At 41.9% G+C, this 23,115-nt stretch overlaps 1 protein-coding gene across 1 annotated transcript in view; it reads left to right on the top strand.

Annotated features, from left to right (window-relative positions):
• The window catches only part of MRPL39 (mitochondrial ribosomal protein L39), a 78,914-nt gene that overhangs the window by 26,000 nt on the left and 29,799 nt on the right, over positions 1-23,115 (top strand). Inside the window, exons 3-5 of the mRNA XM_088481628.1 lie at positions 3,193-3,332; positions 6,468-6,567; positions 21,791-21,858. Of these exons, the coding sequence (XP_088337754.1) occupies positions 3,193-3,332; positions 6,468-6,567; positions 21,791-21,858 (308 nt within the window). The remainder of the gene's footprint in view (positions 1-3,192; positions 3,333-6,467; positions 6,568-21,790; positions 21,859-23,115) is intronic.

Below are 23,115 nucleotides of genomic sequence, written 5' to 3'. Positions count from 1 at the left end.
CAGTTGATTGGACATGATTTTGAAAGGCATACACCTGTCTATATAAGGTCTCACACTTGAAAGTTCATGTCAGAGCACAAACCAAGCATGAAGTCCAAGGAATTGTCTGTAGACCTCCGAGACAGGATTGTCTCGAGGCACAAATCTGAGGAAGGGTACAGAAAAATATTTGCTGCTTTGAAGGCCTCAATGAGCACCGTGACCTCCATCATCCTTAAATGGAAGAAGTTTGGAACCACCAGGACTCTTCCTAGAGTTGGCCGGCCGTCTAAACTGAGCGATCGGGGGAGAAGGCCCCTAGTCAGGGAGGTGACCAAGAACCCGATGGTCACTCTGTCAGAGCTACAGCATTCCTCTGTGGAGAGAGGAGAACCTTCCAGAAGGAGAACCATCTCTGCAGCAATCCACCAATCAGGCCTGTATGGTAGAGTGGCCAGACGGAAGCCACTCCTTAATAAAAAGCGCATGGCAGTCTGCCTGGAGTTTACCAAAATGCACCTGAAGGACTCTGACCATGAGAAACAAAATTATCTGGTCTAATGAGACAAGGATTGAACTCTTTGGTGTGAATGCCAGGCGTTATGTTTGAAGGAAACCAGGCACAGCTCATCAACATGCCAATACCATCCCTACAGTGAAGCATGGTGGTGGCAGCATCATGCTGTGGGGATGTTTTTCAGCGGCAGGAACTGGGAGACTAGTCAGGATAGAGGGAAAGATTAATGCAGCAATGTACAGAGACATCCTGGATGAAAACTTGCTCCTGCCTCAGGCTGGGGTGACAGTTCATCTTTCAGCAGGACAACGACCCTAAGCACTCAGCCAAGATATCAAAGGAATGGCTTCAGGACAACTCTGGGAATGTCCTTGAGTGGCCCAGCCAGAGTTATGTGGCATCATATTCAAAAAGACTTGAGGCTGTAATTGCTGCCAAAGGTGCATCAACAAAGTATTGAGCAAAGGCTGTGAATACTCATGTACATGTGATTTCTTCTCTTTTTTTTATTTTTTATAAAATTTTCAAAAATCTAAACTTTTTACTCGTTATTGTGTGTAGAATTTCGAGGACAAAAATTAATTTATTCCATTTTGGAATAAGGCTGTAACATAACAAAATGTGAAGCGCTGTGAATACTTTCCGGGTGTTCTGTATGGCGCAACCACCCAGTAACATCCATTGAACGGTCACAGGGAAAAGGCTGAGATGCGCACGACTTAGTTAAAGATGTATATGCATCACTGCTATGCATTTGCAGTTTGCTAAAGAATCGCTAGCTATGGCCAAATTCGGATTCAGAACCAGACCCCAGTATTTCTTTACCTTTTTTTATTTTTATTTTTTAGCGTTTTGTTGTCTTTTGACCCAGTATTGCAGTATAAGGGGCTTGTGTCACGTAACGGGGAGCTTATTGAGAAGCAGCGAGCTCCGATGAGTGATTAACAGGATACTGTGCAGTTATTTAAAATCTACATTTGTGTCCTAGAAGGGGCCCCAGGTGGGCCAGCCTGCATATTGATGGATACAATTAATCTTGTTTAACCAAGTCTCCAAACATAATTAGAATTGATTGTTTCGTTGTTAATGTACAGATTTCCTATTGTTCCATACCTGTCTACGTGGCACTTCTTGGTTCATAGGTGCTGACCTTGTGCAAGCTCTCATCGGAGCAGACTAAGCTGTAGAGCTGTGAAGACTTTAAGTGAGCTGTTTTTTGTTTTATTTGTTAAATATAGAATGTGTAGAAATAACTAATAAATATATATATATATATATATAATTATTTTGAATTAAAAACATAAATTAGGAAAAGGCCTGCAGAATACATTCGTAATGCAAGCTGGAGTTTATGGCTTGTTGAACGTCTGTAATATGCAGTTGATCGAGTTTGCACATATAAACTTAAATAAACCTTCAGAGGCAACAGTGATAGAAATGAAAAGATCCCTACAGTTCCACTATTGGATCCCTTGGAATATTTTAATATGCTTTCAAAATATGTTGTTTAATGTTTGTATCCCTTACCTCTTTACTTTTGATTAGATTAGCTGTATACATTTTTCCTGTTTTAATAATTTTCTATTGTCAGAGAATATTTTGACATGAAGTACTGTATGAAATAATTGTGAGGTCCTTAGCGCACACTTCCGGGTATTACGGTACAGAAAACATTGTTCCCTTTTTTTTTTTAAATATAAATAAAAAATAGGTTTTATACCAGCTATGTCCTGCAAGAACTCCTACAGGACTGCAGCTTATTTGGATCTGACCCTAAAGCTGGGTACACACTAGACGATGTGTGTACCTAGCGATGGTACAATGTATCGGTTGGTCCGTAGACACTGCACCATCTGGTGTACGACTACCCAATATGATGTTCCCCCAATGCATCCAGAAAAAAGGTGTCGTTCCTTGAATCTTCAGATCTACCAGCAGGCAGATCTGAAGATACGACGCACAGGAGCGTGCAATAGTGCGTACACACTGGATGATGTAGACGATTTCTCTTTCTGATTCGTCCCAAAGCAACAAATCGTCCCATATATCGTCTAGTGTGTACCCAGCTTCAGGGCTTCATTTACAAAGCTGCGGCTTTTGTATGCTATGCTTCGTGGTGGGTTGCAGGACCTCAACCCCCTAGTATGTCTTCTGGGATCCAGTGTTACCACTCTGTGAAGTTTTCTTCCAAATCCATCCAGTGGAAGGCCCAGGACAGGATCTCCTAGTCAACGTTTGACCGGGACCCTGACCCCTTTAAAACCTGGCCAGGATCCAACTAGATCACCTCGTGTTTGTTTCATCCCAATCGGTGCAGGGGTGTCCCAATGCACAACTGGACGGACAAACAAACAGGCCAATGAAAACAGTGACTTCTTTGGATAAGTAGGAATCACCCTTTGCTGATATTGAGCCTCTATTACAGGGGTCTTCAAACTTGGCCCTCCAGCTGCTGTGGAACTACACATCCCAGCATGCACTGCCACCTTTTTGATATAATAGCATGCTAAAACTATGTGCAGTGCATGCTGGGATGTGTAGTTCCACAGCATCTGGAGGGCCAAGTTTGAAGACCCCTGCTCTATTAGATCATTGGCAGCTTCGGTACATGAGAGAGTATATGAAACGCAGATGGACATTTTTATGATTTTAATTTTTAATTTTTTTTTTTCCGTTTGTGATTATTTTGTTTCCAGATCTCAGTGAGTGGTACTGCACAAAATCCGTGCTGGCCCTTGTGGATGGGGAGCTTTGGGACATGTACAAACCTCTGGCTAAATCCTGTAATATACAGTTTCTTGCGTTTAAAGACGAAGATCCAGAGGAGGTTAATAAGGTCAGTACACTTCTATACTGTGCATTTATTTACACTTTACCTAGCTGGTGTACTGATCGCCTGGCTTACCCTTACCTTCCCATAACAAGGCTGTTACAGTAACTAGTATATAAATTTAAAAGCAGTTTTGGAGTACTATAGGCATAGGCCTTGAAATTAAAGTGCTCCCATTACTTAAACACAGCGGAATGCAATGCAGTACCAACATCACTGAAGTGTGAGGTTTCTGGGAATATAAGTCAAGCCTACTATATTGCTGCAATCACTTAGGATTGGAGACAGAAGTGCTTAATCCATTTGAAGAAGGACTCAAGCATTTATACTATACATGGGATACATACATTTGTTTGACAATCAGAATGCCGACAAGTAGTATATCGCAACAGGGTACCGACACAGTTCATATGCAGCTTAAAGCATTTTAATTGTGTCGCCGGTATAACTGTAAACATGCTGCTTTACCAGCAATATTGTTAAAATGCTTTAAGCTGCATTTGACCTGTGTCGGTAAACTGGCGCCAATCTTCTGCGTGTCGGCATGATGAATGACAAAATGCAGACTGCATACTCTATACATGCGATTTCTTCTTCTAAAACTCAGTGAGAGGGGTTGAGTCGTTTTTTTCGCACCCTCTCACGCCCGATCTCCATCCTAAAGTGACGGGGCAAATTTGAGCGCCCAATAGCTGGACTTTTCTAACGTTTCTGCTTGCCACCTCCGGAGGTTGTACATAGAAATAATGGGCGCCCGTGGCACTCGTACAGCAATTCAGTAGCTGCTCCGGGAGCCCAAAAAACAATATGTGCAAAGAAAATTAATTTTTGGGAGCTTTCATTTTGAACAAACCTTCCATGAATTGTTTTACGAGAAATACAGGGTTTGATTCATGGTTAGGAGCCAAGCAACAAAAAAGAAACCAAACAAATGGCAACTTTGTCCTTGGACAAACCATGGCCGCAATTCAATTCAATGCGATGCTGAATAGCCCCGGGGGGGAGCTCCCGGAGTTATTTAATTCAGCGTGCTGTTAAGTCGGAGAATGCTGGTTTTCGCAACTTAACCTGGGTGTTTAGTCGCGAGAACCGGCATTCTCTGACTAAAGTGCTGGGCCACAAGGCGGTTAACGCCGCGCTAAACCGGCAAACAGCCATGCGACCGGCACTTTAGTTGGACCAAACATTGCGCTGAATTGAATTGCTCCAGGAGCCCACATTGAATTGAATCACGACCAATGATAGTTATGACATCTGTGATACCTCTGCTTATTTATTCAGTTTTGTTGCTGAGCTTAGGACACAATCACAGGAAACCACAGCAACTAAAGATCAGTTAGCGCTGTTGTAGTTCAAGTTAGAAAATTAGAGTATGGATCCGGTTGCTGTGAGCTACTGCCGTTTAGCTCTTTATTCCCTGTAAATAACCCCCATTTGCCAGTATTTTTAAACATATGTAGAGGTGTTTGAACTTTGTCCCACCCTGTCCTGATCGCTCTAGAGCAAAAATGTTACCTACTTGTGGTCTAGAGTCACAAAGATTCTAACCGCATCAATACAGCTAACTATTGTCTGATCCATACAAGAAGACACACAACCTTTTCACTCCTTAGTATGATCAATACAACAGGGAAATCGACAGATCAGTTGTGAGATTGCCGTGCCAATCTCATGCTTCCAATAAATGCTCAAGCTTCCATTTGCCCATAGTCCTTATTTTCCAATTACCACTAAACTAATTGTGCTTGAATGCAAGTGCGCTGCTTAATTACAGAGATACAATCTAGGCTTGTAAAAAATTGGTGACGCACTAGAATAGCGAATATGAACGCCCAAGAGGTGTTTGTCAGAGCATATTAAAGGATGAAAGGGGGAAACAGCTGCTGAATAACATCCTAATACATACTGACAACTATGGCTGCTTGGCTTCAAACTCATTGATGTCAGAGCCTCTATCTGTGGTTTAAATGGTCGTCAGACTGTATACAAAACCTCGGATGTTTCTTTGTATTGTAATGATCAGTCATTTTTCAGTATGAGTAGTGCATCTGATATTTCGTATAGTATTCTATATGTTTTCAAATTAAATTTGGAATCCCGACACCAGGAGGCCGGCAGAGGAGGAAATCCCGATCGTCGAATGTAAGTATTAGCTAGCCTATTTCTAACCCCCTAACCCTCCTTTAGGGTGCCTAACCCTAACCTTCCCCCCCAGTGCCTAACCCTAATCCCCCTTCCCCGCCGCCTATACCTAAGTCCCCCCCCAGGGGTGCCTAACCCTCCCTCCCCCTAACCTCCCAGGGGGTGCCTAACTCTAAGTCCCCCCCTGGGAGCCCTAAACGTAACCCTCCCTTCCCCCCGCGGCTGTCCGCAGCAGCGCTCGGCATCACTTCGATCGGGATGCCGGACGCCGGTCTCCCGGCGTCGTTAAAATGACAGGCGTCTAGATTTAGACACCTGTCATTTAACCCTCGCTGGGATAAAGCAGTCGGGCAGCCGGCTGTCGGGATTAGATCCGCCGGCTTCCCGACTGCATACCGGTTGGAGACCCCCCCCCCCCCCCCACCCAAAATAGTAACTTTTAGAGAGAAGTTTTAATGAGCTAATGAGCAATATCCCTTTATAAAATTTGAATAAAAATAGACCACAAACCTATTTGTAGTTGCTACTAGCTAAAGCAATTCCAATCATCGTTCTGATAATTTCCACTGGCGCCAGTTGCATTTTTGTAATAAGTGTGGTTTAGACGACAATGCTGGTAAATGGTCCCTGTCTGACATAAAGCTGTACCTTGAATATATTTAACTCGCTCAGTGCTAAGTATGTTGGGACAACCATGGAAGCAAAGATCTTAGAGAAACACAAGATATTTACGGCGAATGAAAGTAACCCTGTTACCTAGGATACTGCAAGTCATTGTGAAATGCTTTCCATGGAGTATAATGGTTAGCAAATATTGCCCCCTGTCATGGAATAAAATGTGGTCTCTCCACAATGGTTTCTTTCAACATTCTATATGTTTAAGAAGCACCTCTTTCTGTCTGCAAATGTTTGCCAGTAGTCGCCTTCTGTCCGTAAATGTTTTATTAAGAACCTGCATAGATGTTGTATGTGCATTTTTAATGGGTTTCTGGGTTTCAGGCGTACTGGCGTTCCTGTGCAGCAATGCTGGGACATGTGTTGGAACAAGCATTCAAAGATGATTATGTGGTGAATCTCGTCAGAGCTCCTGAGATACCAGGTCAGAAATAACTCTTTGTCACATTTTTCCTACAAAATTACACAAATTATTGGAGACATAGCGAATATTGTGTACTAATTTTTCTGATCACAAATTTAATATTTACCTGCTTATTTAAAATAGAAAACGCCTAGTGCTTTTATGTTTTTTTCTGGGAATGTCTGTAATATGGTTTTTAGGACAAAAATATTGACAGTGCTATAAAAAATAAGGAGATAAACTAAAAACAACCTTATCAATAGGAGAACATAAAATAATAAAACGGGATGAAAAGGCCTTCCACTTTGGAACGTACAGTTGAAATTATTTTCTTTACTTCAAAATTGGTTAAATCACAGGTGCCTGGTAGCCTATATATAAACAACGGCTGTTGCCTATGGCTGGCACTACCATTAAGCGTACTTGGTTGCCTAGGGTGCCTACAATACTGACTGATGAGTGGCATTATGTCGGCATCGCCATTCGTTTTGCTGGCATAGAGGAGAAGAGGACAGCAGCAGCTTAAATGTGAAGTTGTTCGCTGCTGCACCACGATGGCTTTGAGTGTGGCATCTGGCTATGATGTCATACGCACTACACTCCTACTCTGAGGATCAGAGGATGCCACTCCCATCTGCTAGGTACAGTAAGCAGTGGGGTTGAGGTCACAATGCTCAAAAGGTGGGTGCCATTTCTCAAGAGGCTGCTTGGTGCCATTTAGCGTAGCCCACAGATGGAGCTGGTACCCATCCCCTGAAAATAATTTTTATTGGGGTCTAAAGATGATCAGCATTCTGAATTTTTAAAATTTGTGGATTTCTCCATATGGCTCCTGAATTCTGCATTTTTTTAAATGATTATTATATTGTTTTCTTAAAAAAAAAAAAAAAAAAAAAATAATACAGAAATAAACTTTAAGCCACTAAAAAAAAATGTACATTTTTGCATCCAAGATATTTTATTATTTAAAAATAATAATAATAATAATAATGAAATGTGTGTATGGTGTTTCTACCAATGACCGTATTCAGTTGATTTTATTTTTTGAAAGGATTTTGAATAGGATACAAATACGAAGCAAATATAAGCATATAGATGCCATTAAGGGAAAAAGGAAAAAATTTTGCTGGATTTAGGAAATATTTCTTCTTTACTAGTGTTCACAATAAAGACGATACTACTAAGGAATAAAAAAAAAAATAGAATACACCTGCACTTTACAATTCACATAGGTCTCAGAGAAGTATTACTGCATGCATACATTTATTTAATACAAACCGTTATGGGAAGTATTCATTTACTACATTATGTGTAAATAATTTATAGCTGTCTAAATACCAAGCTGTGTTTCAAAATATGTGTTAAAGAAATGAGTAGAACTTCATCCAATGCATCATGTATTTTTCCCCTTTTAAAGAAAATCTAAAATTTTTCTAAATATTCAATGGCCAATGTTTTGTCAGTTTGGATAATTTCTCAAGTATATTTCTCTATTCAGTCAAATGGGGGGGGATGATTCCATTTTTGTCACACACATTTTTTTGGCCACAAGACTGTTTTAATGGAAGACTATCATTTAATATTAGATTTGATTTCCAATGAGCGCAGTCATAGAATAACAGATCGGCCTAGCTCATCGGCGCATGAGTCTTAAAGGAATAATTTGTGAGATTAATAGCTCTATCCCGGAACGTAATTTATTTTTCTACAATTTCAAAATGACTGACTATAGCTGAGGTTCTCATACTGTGACTTTACACGTCATAGGGATTACTATGCTTGAGCATAAGTGACTTAATTAGCACCTCAGTCAATTTGATTAACCATCTTGGCTCAAGCATGGACATCCTTAAAACCTAGAGTGTAATGGCCCCTACACATGATGTAGGTAACAATCTGATCTCGTTAACGATTTCCCTTGAACTCCTGAAGTGTCCCGGACAAATGATATTGTGCATACACATGGATTGCTTGTTCAAACGATATAGATGGGTCGTTAACGTCTGCAAATCATTAACGATATATCGTTTGGCAGCAAGCCAACTCACGATGCATCTTCTGTCTCCCCGTCGGCTGGCACAAAATGGTGGAGGGGAGGGTACAGGAAAAGTGACGACAAATCGTTCGTCGTGCGTACACGCAGAACGATGTGTGGCAAATCGTGAAAGACAGGTCGTAATCGTTCTCTATGTTGAAGAGCTTACAGACCATGACCAGCGGGAACGCGAATCAGCTTCGTTATCGTGCCTACATGCGGCACTTTTTAAACGATTTGACGTTCCAATTGGTCCAAAACGGCAATATCGTTTAAAATAATCGTACCGTGTGTAGGCACCTTAATGGCGACGTTAGGGAACATCTGGACGATAGTATTTGGTAGTTTACGGTTCAAACAAAAGCAAATCTCTCCAGTATCTCCTTTGATCTTGATACATGTAGCAAGTGGTACAGTATCTTCATAATATTGTTGAAGTGAAAATTTATAGTGGTAGAGTCTGCAAATGTACTGTATTTTCTAATGTGTGGAGAACGATCATATCTAGCCTAGCCCAAATGAAGAAATCAGCGGTGCTTGGCTGGAAGGCACATGAAACATTTAGTTAAAGTTAGTATTTCTCCTTCAGTTGGTGTAAACTCTAAATTCTACTGCCTCCTGGTCTAAAGATAACTGCAATACCATTAGCATACCATGGAGTAAATTGTTTAATGCATAAACCTGGAGCAAAATGAGGGTTTACACAAATGTTATATTTACAGATAAATGGGTCTTTTGTAAAAATCTCCTGATTTTGCAATCCATTTATAACCGCTTTCAATAAAGTGTTATGGGAGACGGGTGCACTATTAGGAAAACCAATGACCCCCGCTCTCCTTGGCACGTAGAAAAGGCGATTCTACTTTTTCTTTAAAGACAAATTGCAATAATTGATTTGTGCACTCTTGTATGTCTAATATAGATATACACATAGTTAACGTCTGTACAAGGCTGGTTGGTCTTGGAAATTTTTTTCAAAGGCTGCATTGTGCCCTAATTATAAATTTTAATTCAAGAATTTAAAATTTTAAAGTGCTTTGTAAATATAATTTAATTTTAGAGCATAGTTGAATCTATACATCTTATTTACCGGTGCATAGCTACCTACTCTATCTCTGGGCACTAATTTACAGCCAGATGTAGTGGGGTGATGGAGTAATAGATCCATTCTCTTTTAAAAAAAAAAAAAAAAATAATAAATAACTTTTTTTTTTTTTTTTTTTTTAAAGGAAGTAAATCGGATGCCCTATTTTTGTTAGATATTTCTATGTGAGAAAAATAGTAACTGATCGGAATCGGTATGTAATGCTGGCTGTCGGGATGCCTACTGTCAAAATACCGACAGCAGCATCCCGATGGTTGGTATCCCTACAGGGATACTTATACTTGCCCTTCTCCCCCCCAACCCTACCTACTTGTATCCAACCCCACCCCGCACCCTAACCTCCCTGCTTCTGCGTAAACCGATCCCTCCCTCCTTCGTGCATAAACTTAGCCCTCCCCCTTTAGTGCCTAACCCTATTCCCCCCCCCCAAAAAAAAAAAACGAATGCTAACCCCGCTATGCTACCTCCCTCCCGTGACTAAAAGCTAAGGGCGCACCGGACTTACCTCGTTTGGGATGACATCCTTCTGGATTATGGCGTCGGGATAAAGATAGGTGTTGGTATTTCTACGCCTATTTTCGATCCTTTGTCGGGCTTCCCCTGTCAGGATTTAGACCGGCGACATCGCGGCCGCCGGTCTCCTAACTACGTCCCAACTGATCATGTAATAGGGCTAACATGTGTACCTGACTGACTTTAAATAACTGAGACATTCTTACTGTATTGGAAGGCTCCAGCTGATGGTTCCAGCTAAGTGCAGAATCCTTACAAACCTGATAACAGTGACATCTAAAGTTTAAATTTGGAAAAGGTATCCAATAATTCTTATTGCGGTGCCAAGTAAGCTGTATTTCGGGTTATAGAGGAATTATAGATATCCCCCCCCACCCTGCATAGCAACATTTGTCACCTGTCCAAAAAAAAAAAAAAAAGGAAATCAAGGTGAGCTTGACTAACAGGCGTTTCATTCTTCCAAGCATATATTAACTTCTTTATGGAATGAGAAGTTGTATATTTGTGAAATTGCCTTATCACAGAGGGCTATATGTTCAATCCACTTTCCCTGCCTTGATTGAAGATGTAAGAAACTAATCTATACTTGACATTGCTTGTTGTGCATAGGATTTATAAGTATATTGTAGGTCATTAGTGTCTAGTTCTGTGTGTTAATTACATGAAGCGGTTTAGAGATCTATGTGACTTCTGCTATAGGTTTTCCCACGTTAAAGAAAAATATTTTTTTTTCTGTCAGGAGTTGGTGACGCATCCAATGTAAAATCCTCTCCCTACAATTACATTGTGTGCAGCAATGCGGCAAGGAGCATCAGGGTAGAGCAGACAAGCTTGTTAAAAGACCTTCTGGAAACAGGATGGAGAGACATCAGGAGTATAAATTTTAGTATCTCTTTGGAGAGACAGGCACATAATGAACAATATTTAACCGATGAGTTACCCGTACAAGTTAGCGACTATCCTATTTTTAAGCATGATTAAAATGTATGAAATCAAAAAACCTTATTACACTTTCTTATGCGTCACGGAGAGGATGGTGCCAGGCTTAGTCGTCAATATTATAGTATCGCGAGTTAATAACCAGCCATTCCCTTATTTTTTTTATTTTTTTTAAGATAGACTCTGGGAACCCAATTAGGAGTAGAACTTGTATTCGCCGGATGTTGTTGCTGGAAGTTTTGAATCTGACTGTATACAAATCCCTATCTCTACGCGTAGTGAAGCCCCTAAGCTTCATGAGGTCTATAGAGTAAATGTGCAGCCGATTTTAAAATGAAACTTTGTCCCTATCGGCGAGCGTTCTTTCCTTGCTTTTATTATTTCAAAAGTCCTGAAACAAATGGGAGTAAATATAATAGCCAGCAGTGAGATTTCTGCAATTTAGCCGCTAGATTTACGCTTGTTTTTGCCTTTTTAAAAAAAAAAAAAAACCCTTCATCTTTTAATCTAGTGGGTAAATTGCCGAAGCCTGCAACTCGTAGCTGATTTACATTTACCCTGTAGTCTATTACCCTCTGAAAGGATTGTGTTCCGTTTATTCAATGCTGATGGCAAAGCCACTGTCTGGGTATAGTTTAGGCCAGAGGTTGCCAAACTCTGTCCTCAAGGCAACAGTTCAGGTTTTCCAGATATCCATGTTTGACACAGGTGACATAATTAGTACAACAGTGAATTTGATTTAACCACCTTCACTCAACCATGATATCTCTAAAACCTGAACTGTTGGGCTGCCTTGAGGACAGCATTTGGGAACCTCTGGTTTAGGCATCTGAATAAAAACCTCCCCTATTATCGCTGATGTCTTCTGCAGACTATATGAGTGCTCTATTGGGATCGGAGTATGATCACACGGAATAGGAAGTTTTTTAAAGCTGGTAAGTGAGGGGCGTATTACATTTCTCATGGAGATTCACCAGCCTCCGGTTATCACGCCGGGATCCATCTTCGAGGCCCTCGGCTTTGTCTGTCTGTTTCCGCCAATCTTGCAGTGAATACGTATTTCTCTACAGGGAGGTATTCCCTAGAAGAGCTTCCCCAACTCTGCACTCATTCGCTATAACTTGATGGAGGTTAAAGTGAAATGTTACCTTAACTTGTATACAGTGGAAGCAAATGTGGCTGCCCGAGCTGGCATGAGACTCTTCACTGTTTGTTTTAATGGCTCTTGCTATGACTTCTTCTTAAGAGGATGCTGGCACTGGGATTTGTAGTGCACCACCTGGGTTACCCCCATTGCAGCTTTCTACAAGTCATGTTGCATTGAGCCTTGCCTGCTTGAAGGCAGGAGTATTACCTAATTATTATTATTTTATTTTTTTTTCACGCATTGAGATGCAGACAACTCTAATTTGTTTCGAAGTAACAATTTTTATTGTAGTTTAGCGATTCCCCCTGTGCGATCAGCAGAGCTACATACCATAACCAGAAGTCCATCAGTCAATGCTTAACATTCCTCCGCTTCTGTAATCTACCCCCTCCCCCAAGGGATCCTTGACTGATTGGTGTTACCCCCCTCTAATGTGTTAGTGTCCATCCAGGACTGGTTAAAGCGCAGTTGGCATCACAAATTATAATCCTAATTTAGATCGTTATATAATAAAATGTCAAAATTTTTCTTAATATTTAAAAAGTCTTAGACTATATTAATTACAACTCTATGAAAAAAAAAATAGATGAAAACAAATAAATGGATGTGAGCACGAGGTGATATGCGAGGATCTTGCGTTGCGGTAATTAGTGTAGTTATAACAGCACGTTAACGAAAAAATAAGGAATGTAATGACTTGGTAATTAGAGGGGTAGCGTAAGGTGGGCAGTGCCAGAGAATGGAAATTACATATTGCGATCTCATGGCACAGCCTATACCCAGCATCTGTGGTAATGAGATCTCGGCCTGTCTCGCTTTATAATTAAACGTACCAGTTGTTTTGTGTGTTTGCAGTGTTGTGATATCTCTCTCGGTAATTGTCACTTTTTATATTGTTGATAAGATCAAAGGGGTCGTCGGCTCATTCTTTCCGTTTCCATAATAAGCTGGGTTTTTTTTCATGAATATTTCTAAAGACTCGTATAACTGTTTAGTCAGTGGACATGGAGTGCAGCTAGGAAATATCCAGCGCATTTAGGGGCATATGTATCAAAGCTTGATGTGAGATAAAATTATGAGATATCCATCGCCAACCAATCAGCTTCTAACTTACATTTTGCAGGCTGTGTTTAAGAAATGATAGTTTAAAGCTGATTGGTTGGTGATTATATATTTCACAATTTTATCTCGCATCAAGCTGTGATACATATGCCCCTCAATGTTTGCTGCGGTACTTCCTGGTGAAACGGAACTCACAGGAACACTTGTCCTGCTTCCGTCCGAGCCAGCCTGCCCTTTATTTAGACTTAGAGGCATGTACAACTTACATGGATCCTATCTCGCAAGGTACCGTAAAGCAAAATAATAGGTGGTATTGTTTGTGGAACATGAGCTGCTATTTGCTGTAAAATGACTGGTTTCTGTCTGTAAGAAGATATTGGTTACAAAGTATCAGGCAGATAGAGCGAGGGTTTGAGATCACCCTTAATGCATCGGTGTAGTCTGTGCTTTTCACGCCTTAATAGGAATCTAAAGTGTTTATTAAAAACCGTTCAAACAAGTAAATTTTGCTGTTCACACTGTTGTGTTATAAATTGTTCCCACTGCATTTAATATGCTGCAAATGTTTTGGTAGAAGCATAACACGTGAGAAGCGCATGGAACACACAATAGTCAGTAAATGTGCGTTAGATTGCGTGTGCTTTTACCGGTTTTCTCAGCGCAGGATGAGCCCGGGGGAATGGAAGGAGCTGTATATCGGTCCCAATAGTCAGTGCTGTAGGAATAGCTTATATTTTATTGCCTGCGCTGTGGTAATATTCCAGCTAAGCCCCATTCCTACCAAGCTCCTTATATTCAACGAGCCTCGTCTTATGCTGCTTCTAGACGTCATGAAGGGCAAAAGTAGCATTTATAGTGCAAGTACAGGTTCGTTATCATAAAGAAGCATGCCCAGCAGTGCAGACCAGAATTATGTTAATGCCTATATACCGGTAAGCTTCCCCTAAACCTGTGCAACTCCAGCCTAAGGGGCTGAATCAAAGTTGGACGGGTTTCCATTGTACGGCTGCAAATAGCGCGTTTCAACAAAATGTACAGAACTGAATTTAATTGCTCCCTCTCTGGCCTGCTGGATGTTAGCATCGTCTGGCAGGCAGTAAAAGTGGGGTAATACTAACTTGGCATGGCTTTGACTGTTAAGGGCTAAATCAAGACTTATTTGATGGGTGGTGGGGGATAGCAAGGCAGGAACAAGCAGAAAGCAGTTGAAGCCTGTGTGAACGAGCTGGTGAGATGATGGCTCCTATGTTATATTGCCCTGTGCCAAGGATGATGGGAGTCTCAACTAAATGCTACCAATGTCCCTCTGTTCTGCCTACTTTTAAAGCCGCAGCTGCCTAGTTCATACCACATTGGCTAATATACTGTAGGTGATATCACCACAGTACAGCATCATTTCTGAGTGTCATTTATTTAAAAAAAAAAAAAAAGGGAACATTTCTAACAGACATCATAGTCCAATTATTATTGTACTAGAAAGTCCTATACCATACATATCTATGACATTCTCTCTTACATTGCTTTGTAATGGGGATACGCAGCAGGAGAAGAGTGCTCTGGAACCTAGGGCTTTATAGTTGTGAGGGATTGGCTTTGCGGTCTCCTAGGTAACGGGAGTAAACTCTTCAAACTGTGATCCCAGACCTAGCCGGTGATGTTACAGCACCTTTGAATGGATGTTAGATCTTTTCGCCCCATAGCAAAACATTTTGCCATTTTATTAAGATCAGTTAGTACAGCATTAAATTGACCTAAAGTAGGTGAACTTTGATGAGGCTCCTGCTTGGTCTTTCCCCTCACATGACCCCATCCCGCCCCCCTCCATAGCGTCACGCAGTCCTATATTATTGGTTAGGCCTGTGAGACAAAGAGCTGCACAGAACTGAGGAAAACCTGGCCTCACAGGCGTGGAAGATAACTCTGTAAAAGAGACAGGTGGCCTTTGGGGAGTGAAACAGATTAGAGCCAGAAGAAGGTAAACAATGGTACCTCTAATGATTGAGCTCCGCAAACACTACTTATTAGCTGCAGTATAGAATAAAACTTTAACTGGGATATTTTATACATTTACAAGGGGTACATTTACTAAGCCAGCGCTCGACAAATCCCGGGGGCCAGGTTGCCATGGCTACCAGATTTTGCTGCCTGGCTACTAGATTTTGCAGCGAGGGAGGAAGCAGACCCTCATCAGCTCCGGCAGAGATTCATGCCTATATTATTGCGGTGTTCCTATCATGCACAAGAGTGCATGTGCTGAGTGTCGCCTGTGGTGACTGCTGTGCCTCTGTCCGTCCCAGTCTGCACCGACGACTTCTCTCCATCCTGACCTGCTCTGATTCCTGCTGTCTGTCCCAGTCTACGCTGATCCTCCTGTACGTCCTGGCTGTCTACTGTCTCCTATCCAGCTGCACAGAGCTCTCCGGTAGTAGGGTCTATGGTGTGACCATGAGGGGAGGGGGGTTTTGTACTTTCTGGCACCATTTTTTATGTGAAACGTGGTCCGTTATTACTGGAGGGTGGGGGGTGGAGCAGGGGAGCTGTGCAGAGCACTGAGGACCATTTTACTGTATCCATTAAACTGTGACCATTTTGTGGACTAGTATAGTGTGTATAACAGTTGCATAACACACACACAGCTGTGCTCCTCACTCACTTCTGTAATTTTTTTTGGGGGGGACGGTGGTCTGGCTCCTACACTGTCATCCTGGCTCCTAGATTTTAGAAATTTTGTCAAGCCCTGTACTAAGCTGTGTCTCTTTCTGGGTCAATCACGCCGAGAAGCAGCAGCTTTCAAAAGCCGTCGCTTAGTGAATTTACGCTTAAAGGTAACTTTAATCCTTTTAAGCAATAAGTATAATTCCTACTGAGCGAGAACTGCTGGGAGATGTAGTTCAGCTCCGGATGACTACCATAGGTTAGCTTGCCTCAAATTAAATGAACGAGTCGAGAACATATACTCTTATAGGTACATGGGCCTCCTAGGAAGTTAGTTTAGTCTACACAAGAACACGTTTAATCTTTGATGCTTGTTGCCGTCATGTCTGTTTTGTATTTTTATAATGAAAACAATAAACAGCATGTCATTAAGAATTGATGAAGCCTCCGACGTGAAGGCAGAATTATGGAATGAAATGCCATCCATTATTAATTAATGGCAGATTTACAAGCACAAGAAGAAACATGCGACAGTGCCAACATCATCTGCCATCCCCAAGCTTGTACTTTGAAAATTAGATGAATCTTTTTTTTTCTTCTTTTCTTTGGGGCGTAGAAGTACATGTGAGAAATGATCAAGGCGCTTCAAATCATTTAATGTGCACAAATTCTTCACTCCCTAATCAAATTGCCCTTCTGTAAATAAACTTCACAGAAAATCTTGGAGATTAAAGCGGAAGTCACCAGTAATTTAGGTTGGTGTGTTCTATTATTATGTTTGGTATCTGTGTCCTTTCAGTTCTGCTATTAATCAAGAAAGGTTGATAATGCCGTACAGTTTTAGGTGTGCTGCTCGTATCGTATATATGCACGGGACCTCATTAATGATGAGCAGCGCAAATCACCTTGGTTCCGCAGCAGTGTGCCTGGATTGTCCGCAGTACTCACGGGACTAAAGGTGCATACACACTAGACGATATGCTCCCTGAGCGATATCGTCTAGTGTGTCCCCGGCAGGCTGTGCTCAATGTCGTTCATGACATTGAGCACAGCCGCTGAACGATATCATTAGCGATATCGTTCAGCGCCGGGCTCTCTCACCCATTCCCTGACATGCAGCAACCTGACGAGGTCGTCAGGTTGGCCTGCATGTCAGCCCGATGAACGAGGATGACGAACGACCCGCGGGAACGCGCGTCGTCGTCATCGTTCATCTTTTTTGTGTTAAACATGGACGATAAAGTGGACGACTGAACGATAACGATATCGTTATCGTTCAGTCGTCCACTTTAATCGCCCAGTGTGTACGCACCTTAAGCGTGCGAATAGACCGACAGGTCAGAAGGTGCGTACTGTGAAAAACTGTGAGCATTACGTGAACCTGGTTCCCTTTCACAGTGCAGGTCACCCCTAAAAATTAACATCTATCCCCCTGTATCTTCTGTATTCATGCCCCATAAAAGCAAATCTCATTTTTGCACTGGTAGGAGCATTTACTAATTTTCTGCTAACACCCTGACCTCACCCATCTCCTGGCACTGGTCATTACACATGCAAATGTGTGCTTCTGGGTAAATGCCGCAGTTTTGCTCTGTGAACCTGTCATTCTGCTCTGTGTAAAGGAGGCCCAGTAGATGGCAGCCATTTTGCAGTTTGCACCAATAGCCATGACGGTACTGCCCATATGTGGCATGGACATGATTTATGGACAGGTCGCTATGGTGCCTGGGCACAGTACTCCTACTATTTTTCTCTCCTTTTTAAGACCATTCCCCCTTTGGAATCTCCCTGAAGCAGGTTGCTATGTTTTGAGGGAGATGCTTTTCTTACACAGCTGACAAGAGAGTGAGTGACAGGCTTGTCTAGCAGAAATGCTAGATGGGAGATGGCTGAATAATAGTCAGGGACAGGTCCAGTGGTGGTACAATTGCTTAAAAAAAAACAAGTGTTTCAACTTTTGATGTCATTGGGACATTTGTCATATAGATGAAGAACTGTTGGCTTTCTTTATTGGTGTGTGTGGTGGTAATAGTTTATTTTAACTTCTTCAATGCCAAAGACGAGTGAGACTCATCCTGGAGATATTACCCATGAGTCCCACTTGTCTTCAGCCAGCATGGATTTCAGGGGAGCGGAGAAATGCCCTTGCACCTTTCAGAATCTGCCCAACCAGGTTTGCAATCCTGGTTCCTGCAGGGACAGACCCTTCGCCAACATTAGTCGAGCTTAGACGGTCAACTAGTGAGCCAAGGTTTAGGGAGAGTGACTTGATGTCCCCCTGTCCTCCCAACAATGTCCTATACAACATTTGGAGCTAAGCTATTTCCAAGCATTTATAGTATAAAGTGGTGATGAGACATGAGTGATTGCTACAGGGCCTTGTGGTGGGTAATTAACACCACTTATATTTGTCTCTGTTTAAGAATCTACTAATGGTGATCTAATGGTAAGCAAGGATAGAGTACGCCTATATAAAAAATCAGTCATTCCTGTAATAGGTTCCAGCACCTTCTAATGTTACTTACAGGAATGGATTATATAAATTACCTTCATGTCACCACTCCAAAACACATTAACAGGGACTTTATTGTTACTGTACTGGAATGCTGAATGTCTTCTTCCAATCCTTTGCATGTAGAAAGGGGCTAACCATACAGAAGGGTGTATTTTAATAATAATAATATTTTTATTATTATTAATAATAATAAGAAGAATAATAATAACTACAATAATAAAAATAAATATTATTAATGATGGAAACATTTTATATTTATGTAAAGGGTCATTTCTAGAAAAAAGAAAAATATGCTGATTTGTGAGGACATTTACTTTACATGCAAATACAACTGTTGTAGGAATATTGCATGGATCAATGTACCAACATGGGGGCATCAGTGGATGGAGGTAATGTTAGCAATGTAATGTTACGCGTTCTAGCTATATGCGGTTCTGTGCACTGATGCACCTCATATTGTACCACAGTACAAAATGCAAGGGGTGGTGGGTGCAAAGTTACAGTGCCAACCAGACTCTCTTGTGTGTGGTTACAGAGCATCTTTTAAAAGGATATATTCCTTTACACCATCATAGTTATTTTACTGTGTGTACTGCATTTATATGCGTACAATGCACATATGTGACGCACGTCTTAGAGACCGCCTCAATGTCCCCTCTTTCTGAGTAAAATAAGACATAAATGCGAGCAGGATTTTAAGAGAATAAAATGGATTACATAGAATAATTGTGAATGGAGGCCGCCATACTAAAGTGGAAGTAGACCGAACTTGGAAGTGATATGTTTGAGATTTGTACATGTGGACAAACAATGGTGCAATTCCTGGATGGCACCTAAATGTGTAGCACGTGGCCATATGGACCCATCTGTGCAAAACTAAACCGCGTTGTATATCCTGATATATTATTAATAAGTTACCCTTACGGTGAAGAGTGCTTTTTAAATCATTTAGTAAATATATTTGAACCATCATCTATGAAGATGAATGACCTGTACAGTATACACGTACACGCTCTCCATGTTTCCAGGGACAGTTGCAGGTTTTAGATTTACCCCTGATCTTATCTTTTCTGCTTAGTGTTGACCAGCTGCACAGTACAATTCCTGTTATTCTGCATACTGGATGCAATTCTCACTTAGACTTACTCAGTTAATATTTACAGCACGCAACATGACGATGTATAATGCTAAGTAGTGTATCCAGTAGGTTGTTTTAGCGGGGCGCCGAGCCTTGCCTGATTTTAAGTAGCTGAAAATGGGCCCTGTCCTTATGGCGGCGCCCCGCTGAAACAGCCGTCCACACCAGCGGGCCGCAGTGTCCCGCGGGTGGAAAAGTACCGGTGAAACTATCACCGGCAAGTGAATAGATGCCATGCGCATGTCATCTATTCACACTGACGGGGGGAGCTTGGGGGCAGCCCAGCGTCTCCGTGAGTGCTGGGCAGGGCACGCCGTCATAGTGATGAAAAGGACATGCCCCCTTTTCTACTGAGGTCGCCCCTTTTTTTATTACCTTTGCCGCAAGTTGTGCCCTTCAGTGAGAGCCGCCCTGTCTTCTGCCCACCCTAGAATTGGCTCTACTAAGCAATTACATTGTGACCAAGTTCAATACATCAGAGCCGGATTATGGTGCCCGTATGGCAAGCTCACATACATCTGCGCAGCAGCCAGTTGTCTCTTGAAATAACATTGAAAATACACAGAAACACTGGATAGCATCTGCATCACAACTGTACAACCTAAAGTATCCGGGATTACACAGATTCCGTACTTATAACAGGATGCTTTTTCAGATAGGAAACGCTTACACTTCTAACTAAACTCCTCAGTGTCGCTTAGTTCACCCTTTGTCAACGGGAAAGACCTTTCAATGTAATAATATCATTTTGCATTTAGTCATTTCCAATTTTTTTTTTAAGAACTGCTCATTTAGATTAGTGCATGAATAAAAGTAATTTGGGCTCAATTAGATTTAGTGACAGTGGTGATTAGGTGGCAGTAATCCTAATAGCACATTCTTGTAAATCTGCCATAAAACATATTTGCAGAGTCCCTTGTGGCTTTTATCATCATTTTATGTTTTGTGCACGGTAGGTGACGTTATTCCGTTGTTTTATTGCTTACTTAGTGCGGGGTCTGTGAATGACGAGAAGTGAGTTTTATGTCGGGGCTCTCTAGTTCTGTTTGGCTGGAACCCCAAGTTGCCAGCGTGCCATTGTTTTTGGACCCGATAAAAAGGACTCTATATCCCCTCTTGTGGTTTTAATCTATGGTTTAATAGGTGATGTGTAAAGGACGCTGGTGCTCACCTAAATATAGAGCCAGGAGAACCAGAGCTATCTAGTCTTTTGTTAGTGAGGTGTATAAACCAAAATATCAGACTGCTTTCAGTTTTCTTTCTTCTCTTTTGGCAATTCTAGAGCCATCTTATGTAATGGCTGCACGTCATCCAATTCACAATGAAATGGCCGCATCATTGAGGCATGAGGTGCAAAGTGAGGACTATTTTAACAAAGTTCCTCAACCCTCAAGAATGCCACTTTCTTCTGGATAGATTCTTCTAGAGACGGGGAGTGATTCGGAGATGGGCGCAAAGCTGATGTTTACACAGTTTGAGCGGTTATCAGTAATCTGCGAATGCGTCAATTTTTGTCATTCGCAGTGAGGATTCATTGGCAGACGGGGACAGCGGGCGGCAACGAGCTGGTTGGCGACTCAAACGCAGGTGTCTTGTTTGACAGTTTCTTGGGCGTGTCTCTGCGAGCCCGTACACCGTCAAAACTGCTCCAGCGGCTCAGTTCCTGCGCCCATTCAGTTAGGCACTAGAGGGGCAGGTTAGGGTTAGGCACCCACCGGGAGGGTTAGGTTTAGGGGGTGTGGGGAGTGGGGGTTAGGCACCCATGGGGGGAGGTTAGGGTTAGGCACCCCTAAGGGAGGGTTAGGGGGGGATAGAGGGGAAATCTGTTCTGTACAAATGTGTTGCTTGTAAATGTTAGGGGTACCAATAATGCAATTGGGCTACCTTGGGGCGCCCATGTGTAAAAAGGCTGAGTACCACCAGCCTAGAGTCCAGCAGGAACTTGATTTCATCATTGGATAGTCAGAATATTGACACGCTTAGTTTGGCATGACTTAGAAATGTCCTACACGTATATTACATGTTCCAGCGCATTGCTGCATGCCAAAGCTTTAGTTAATCCCGTCGCACTGGCGGCTTACATTGAGCTGTTATCCCTCTAACATCCTACATTTCAATGTGTTCTGCACGTACAGTGATCTCTGGAGCCTTCTGCTACGACGTGGTCTTGGACAACAGGTTAGATGACTGGAAGCCGACAAAGGTGAGTTTAAATTGGATGTGAATTTTTCTCCATCATTGCCGTGTAGGATTCTGCTCCAGCGCTCAGTCTTCACAGCTCACAAAGAGACTTATCTGTGATCACAGCTGCAGTGATGGGTGCCGATGCCATCAACACAAGTTCATTTCAATAATCACCTTATATTCCTGTTAATGCATTCACAGACCGGGCTTTAAATGGTAATTGCTTTATTTATCCACTTCCAAGACCAGCTTGAAAGGCAGCTCAGACCCACCAAAGGTAAAATATTCATTTGCAAAACCTGACAGTAACATGCACGTCGCAGCATGCTACTTACGTTCTGTGCCATCACCCATGGGTACGTGGCATTACTGGTCTCCAAAGTGACGCTAGAGAGAAAAGCCCCACACCCCTGAATGCATATTGTAAGGTGATATCTGGAGCGTTTGCAATTGAATTGAAAATATATTTATATTGATTTATTGTATCCAGTGGGTGGCGCTATTGCGCTTTCAATCCTAGCACACAATAAATGTGTTCTATTTAATACCATTGTAACAGCAATATCTGTCTCTGTGCCGAAAAGGCATCCTAACTGTTTGGTAAATATAATAACTCTTCCCATTTTTGGTTACATGTAAAGCAAGTTTAATGTACTCCTGCATGATGTATGTATATATGTGGTATAGATCATGAAGTAGCTCTCTTGCACTTGTATGCAAATAATGAATGTAGAGTGTGGTGGCTGATTTATATCCGCTGCTTCCGGGCAGCTTCCTCCCTAGTCGCAGGGTAAAGGAGTGAGCTGACCCAGATCGAGCATCGGGGAACTGATTTTTTTTTTATGCAACGTGTTACACACAAGGCAGCGCATAGCTGCCCTTTTGAATGAAACATGACAGATCCTCTTAAAGTACATTTTATAATTTTTTATTTTACAAAGCTTACAAAAATATCAATGAAATAAAATATATGGGGGGGAGGGGTGGGGCTGCTTTTCGGGAATTCTGTTAACACAGCGAGCTTTGTTTATTATTTTCGGCACATGTTCCTATCAGTCCAACGGCAGAATGTCAGAGAAGGGTGCCAGTAGAGCACTGTACAGAATTGCAGTGGCATCTAGTGGCGAGGGAAAAAGGAGGCACAAGCCACTTAACATGCTTACACTTACAGTAGTATTGAATGTATCTGCATTTACGATTGAAAGTCAGTTTTCGGTAGTTTTCGCTCTTTCGGCGAGAGCCCAGAACTTATCCCGACAGAATGTGCGGGGCCCCT

Source organism: Taudactylus pleione, unplaced genomic scaffold (genome assembly GCF_031769625.1).
Source record: "Taudactylus pleione unplaced genomic scaffold, aTauple2 ptg000276l, whole genome shotgun sequence".
In the NCBI taxonomy this organism is placed as follows: domain Eukaryota; kingdom Metazoa; phylum Chordata; class Amphibia; order Anura; family Myobatrachidae; genus Taudactylus; species Taudactylus pleione.
Note: the sequence above shows the minus strand (reverse complement) of the source record. Positions and strands in the feature narration are given on the sequence as shown.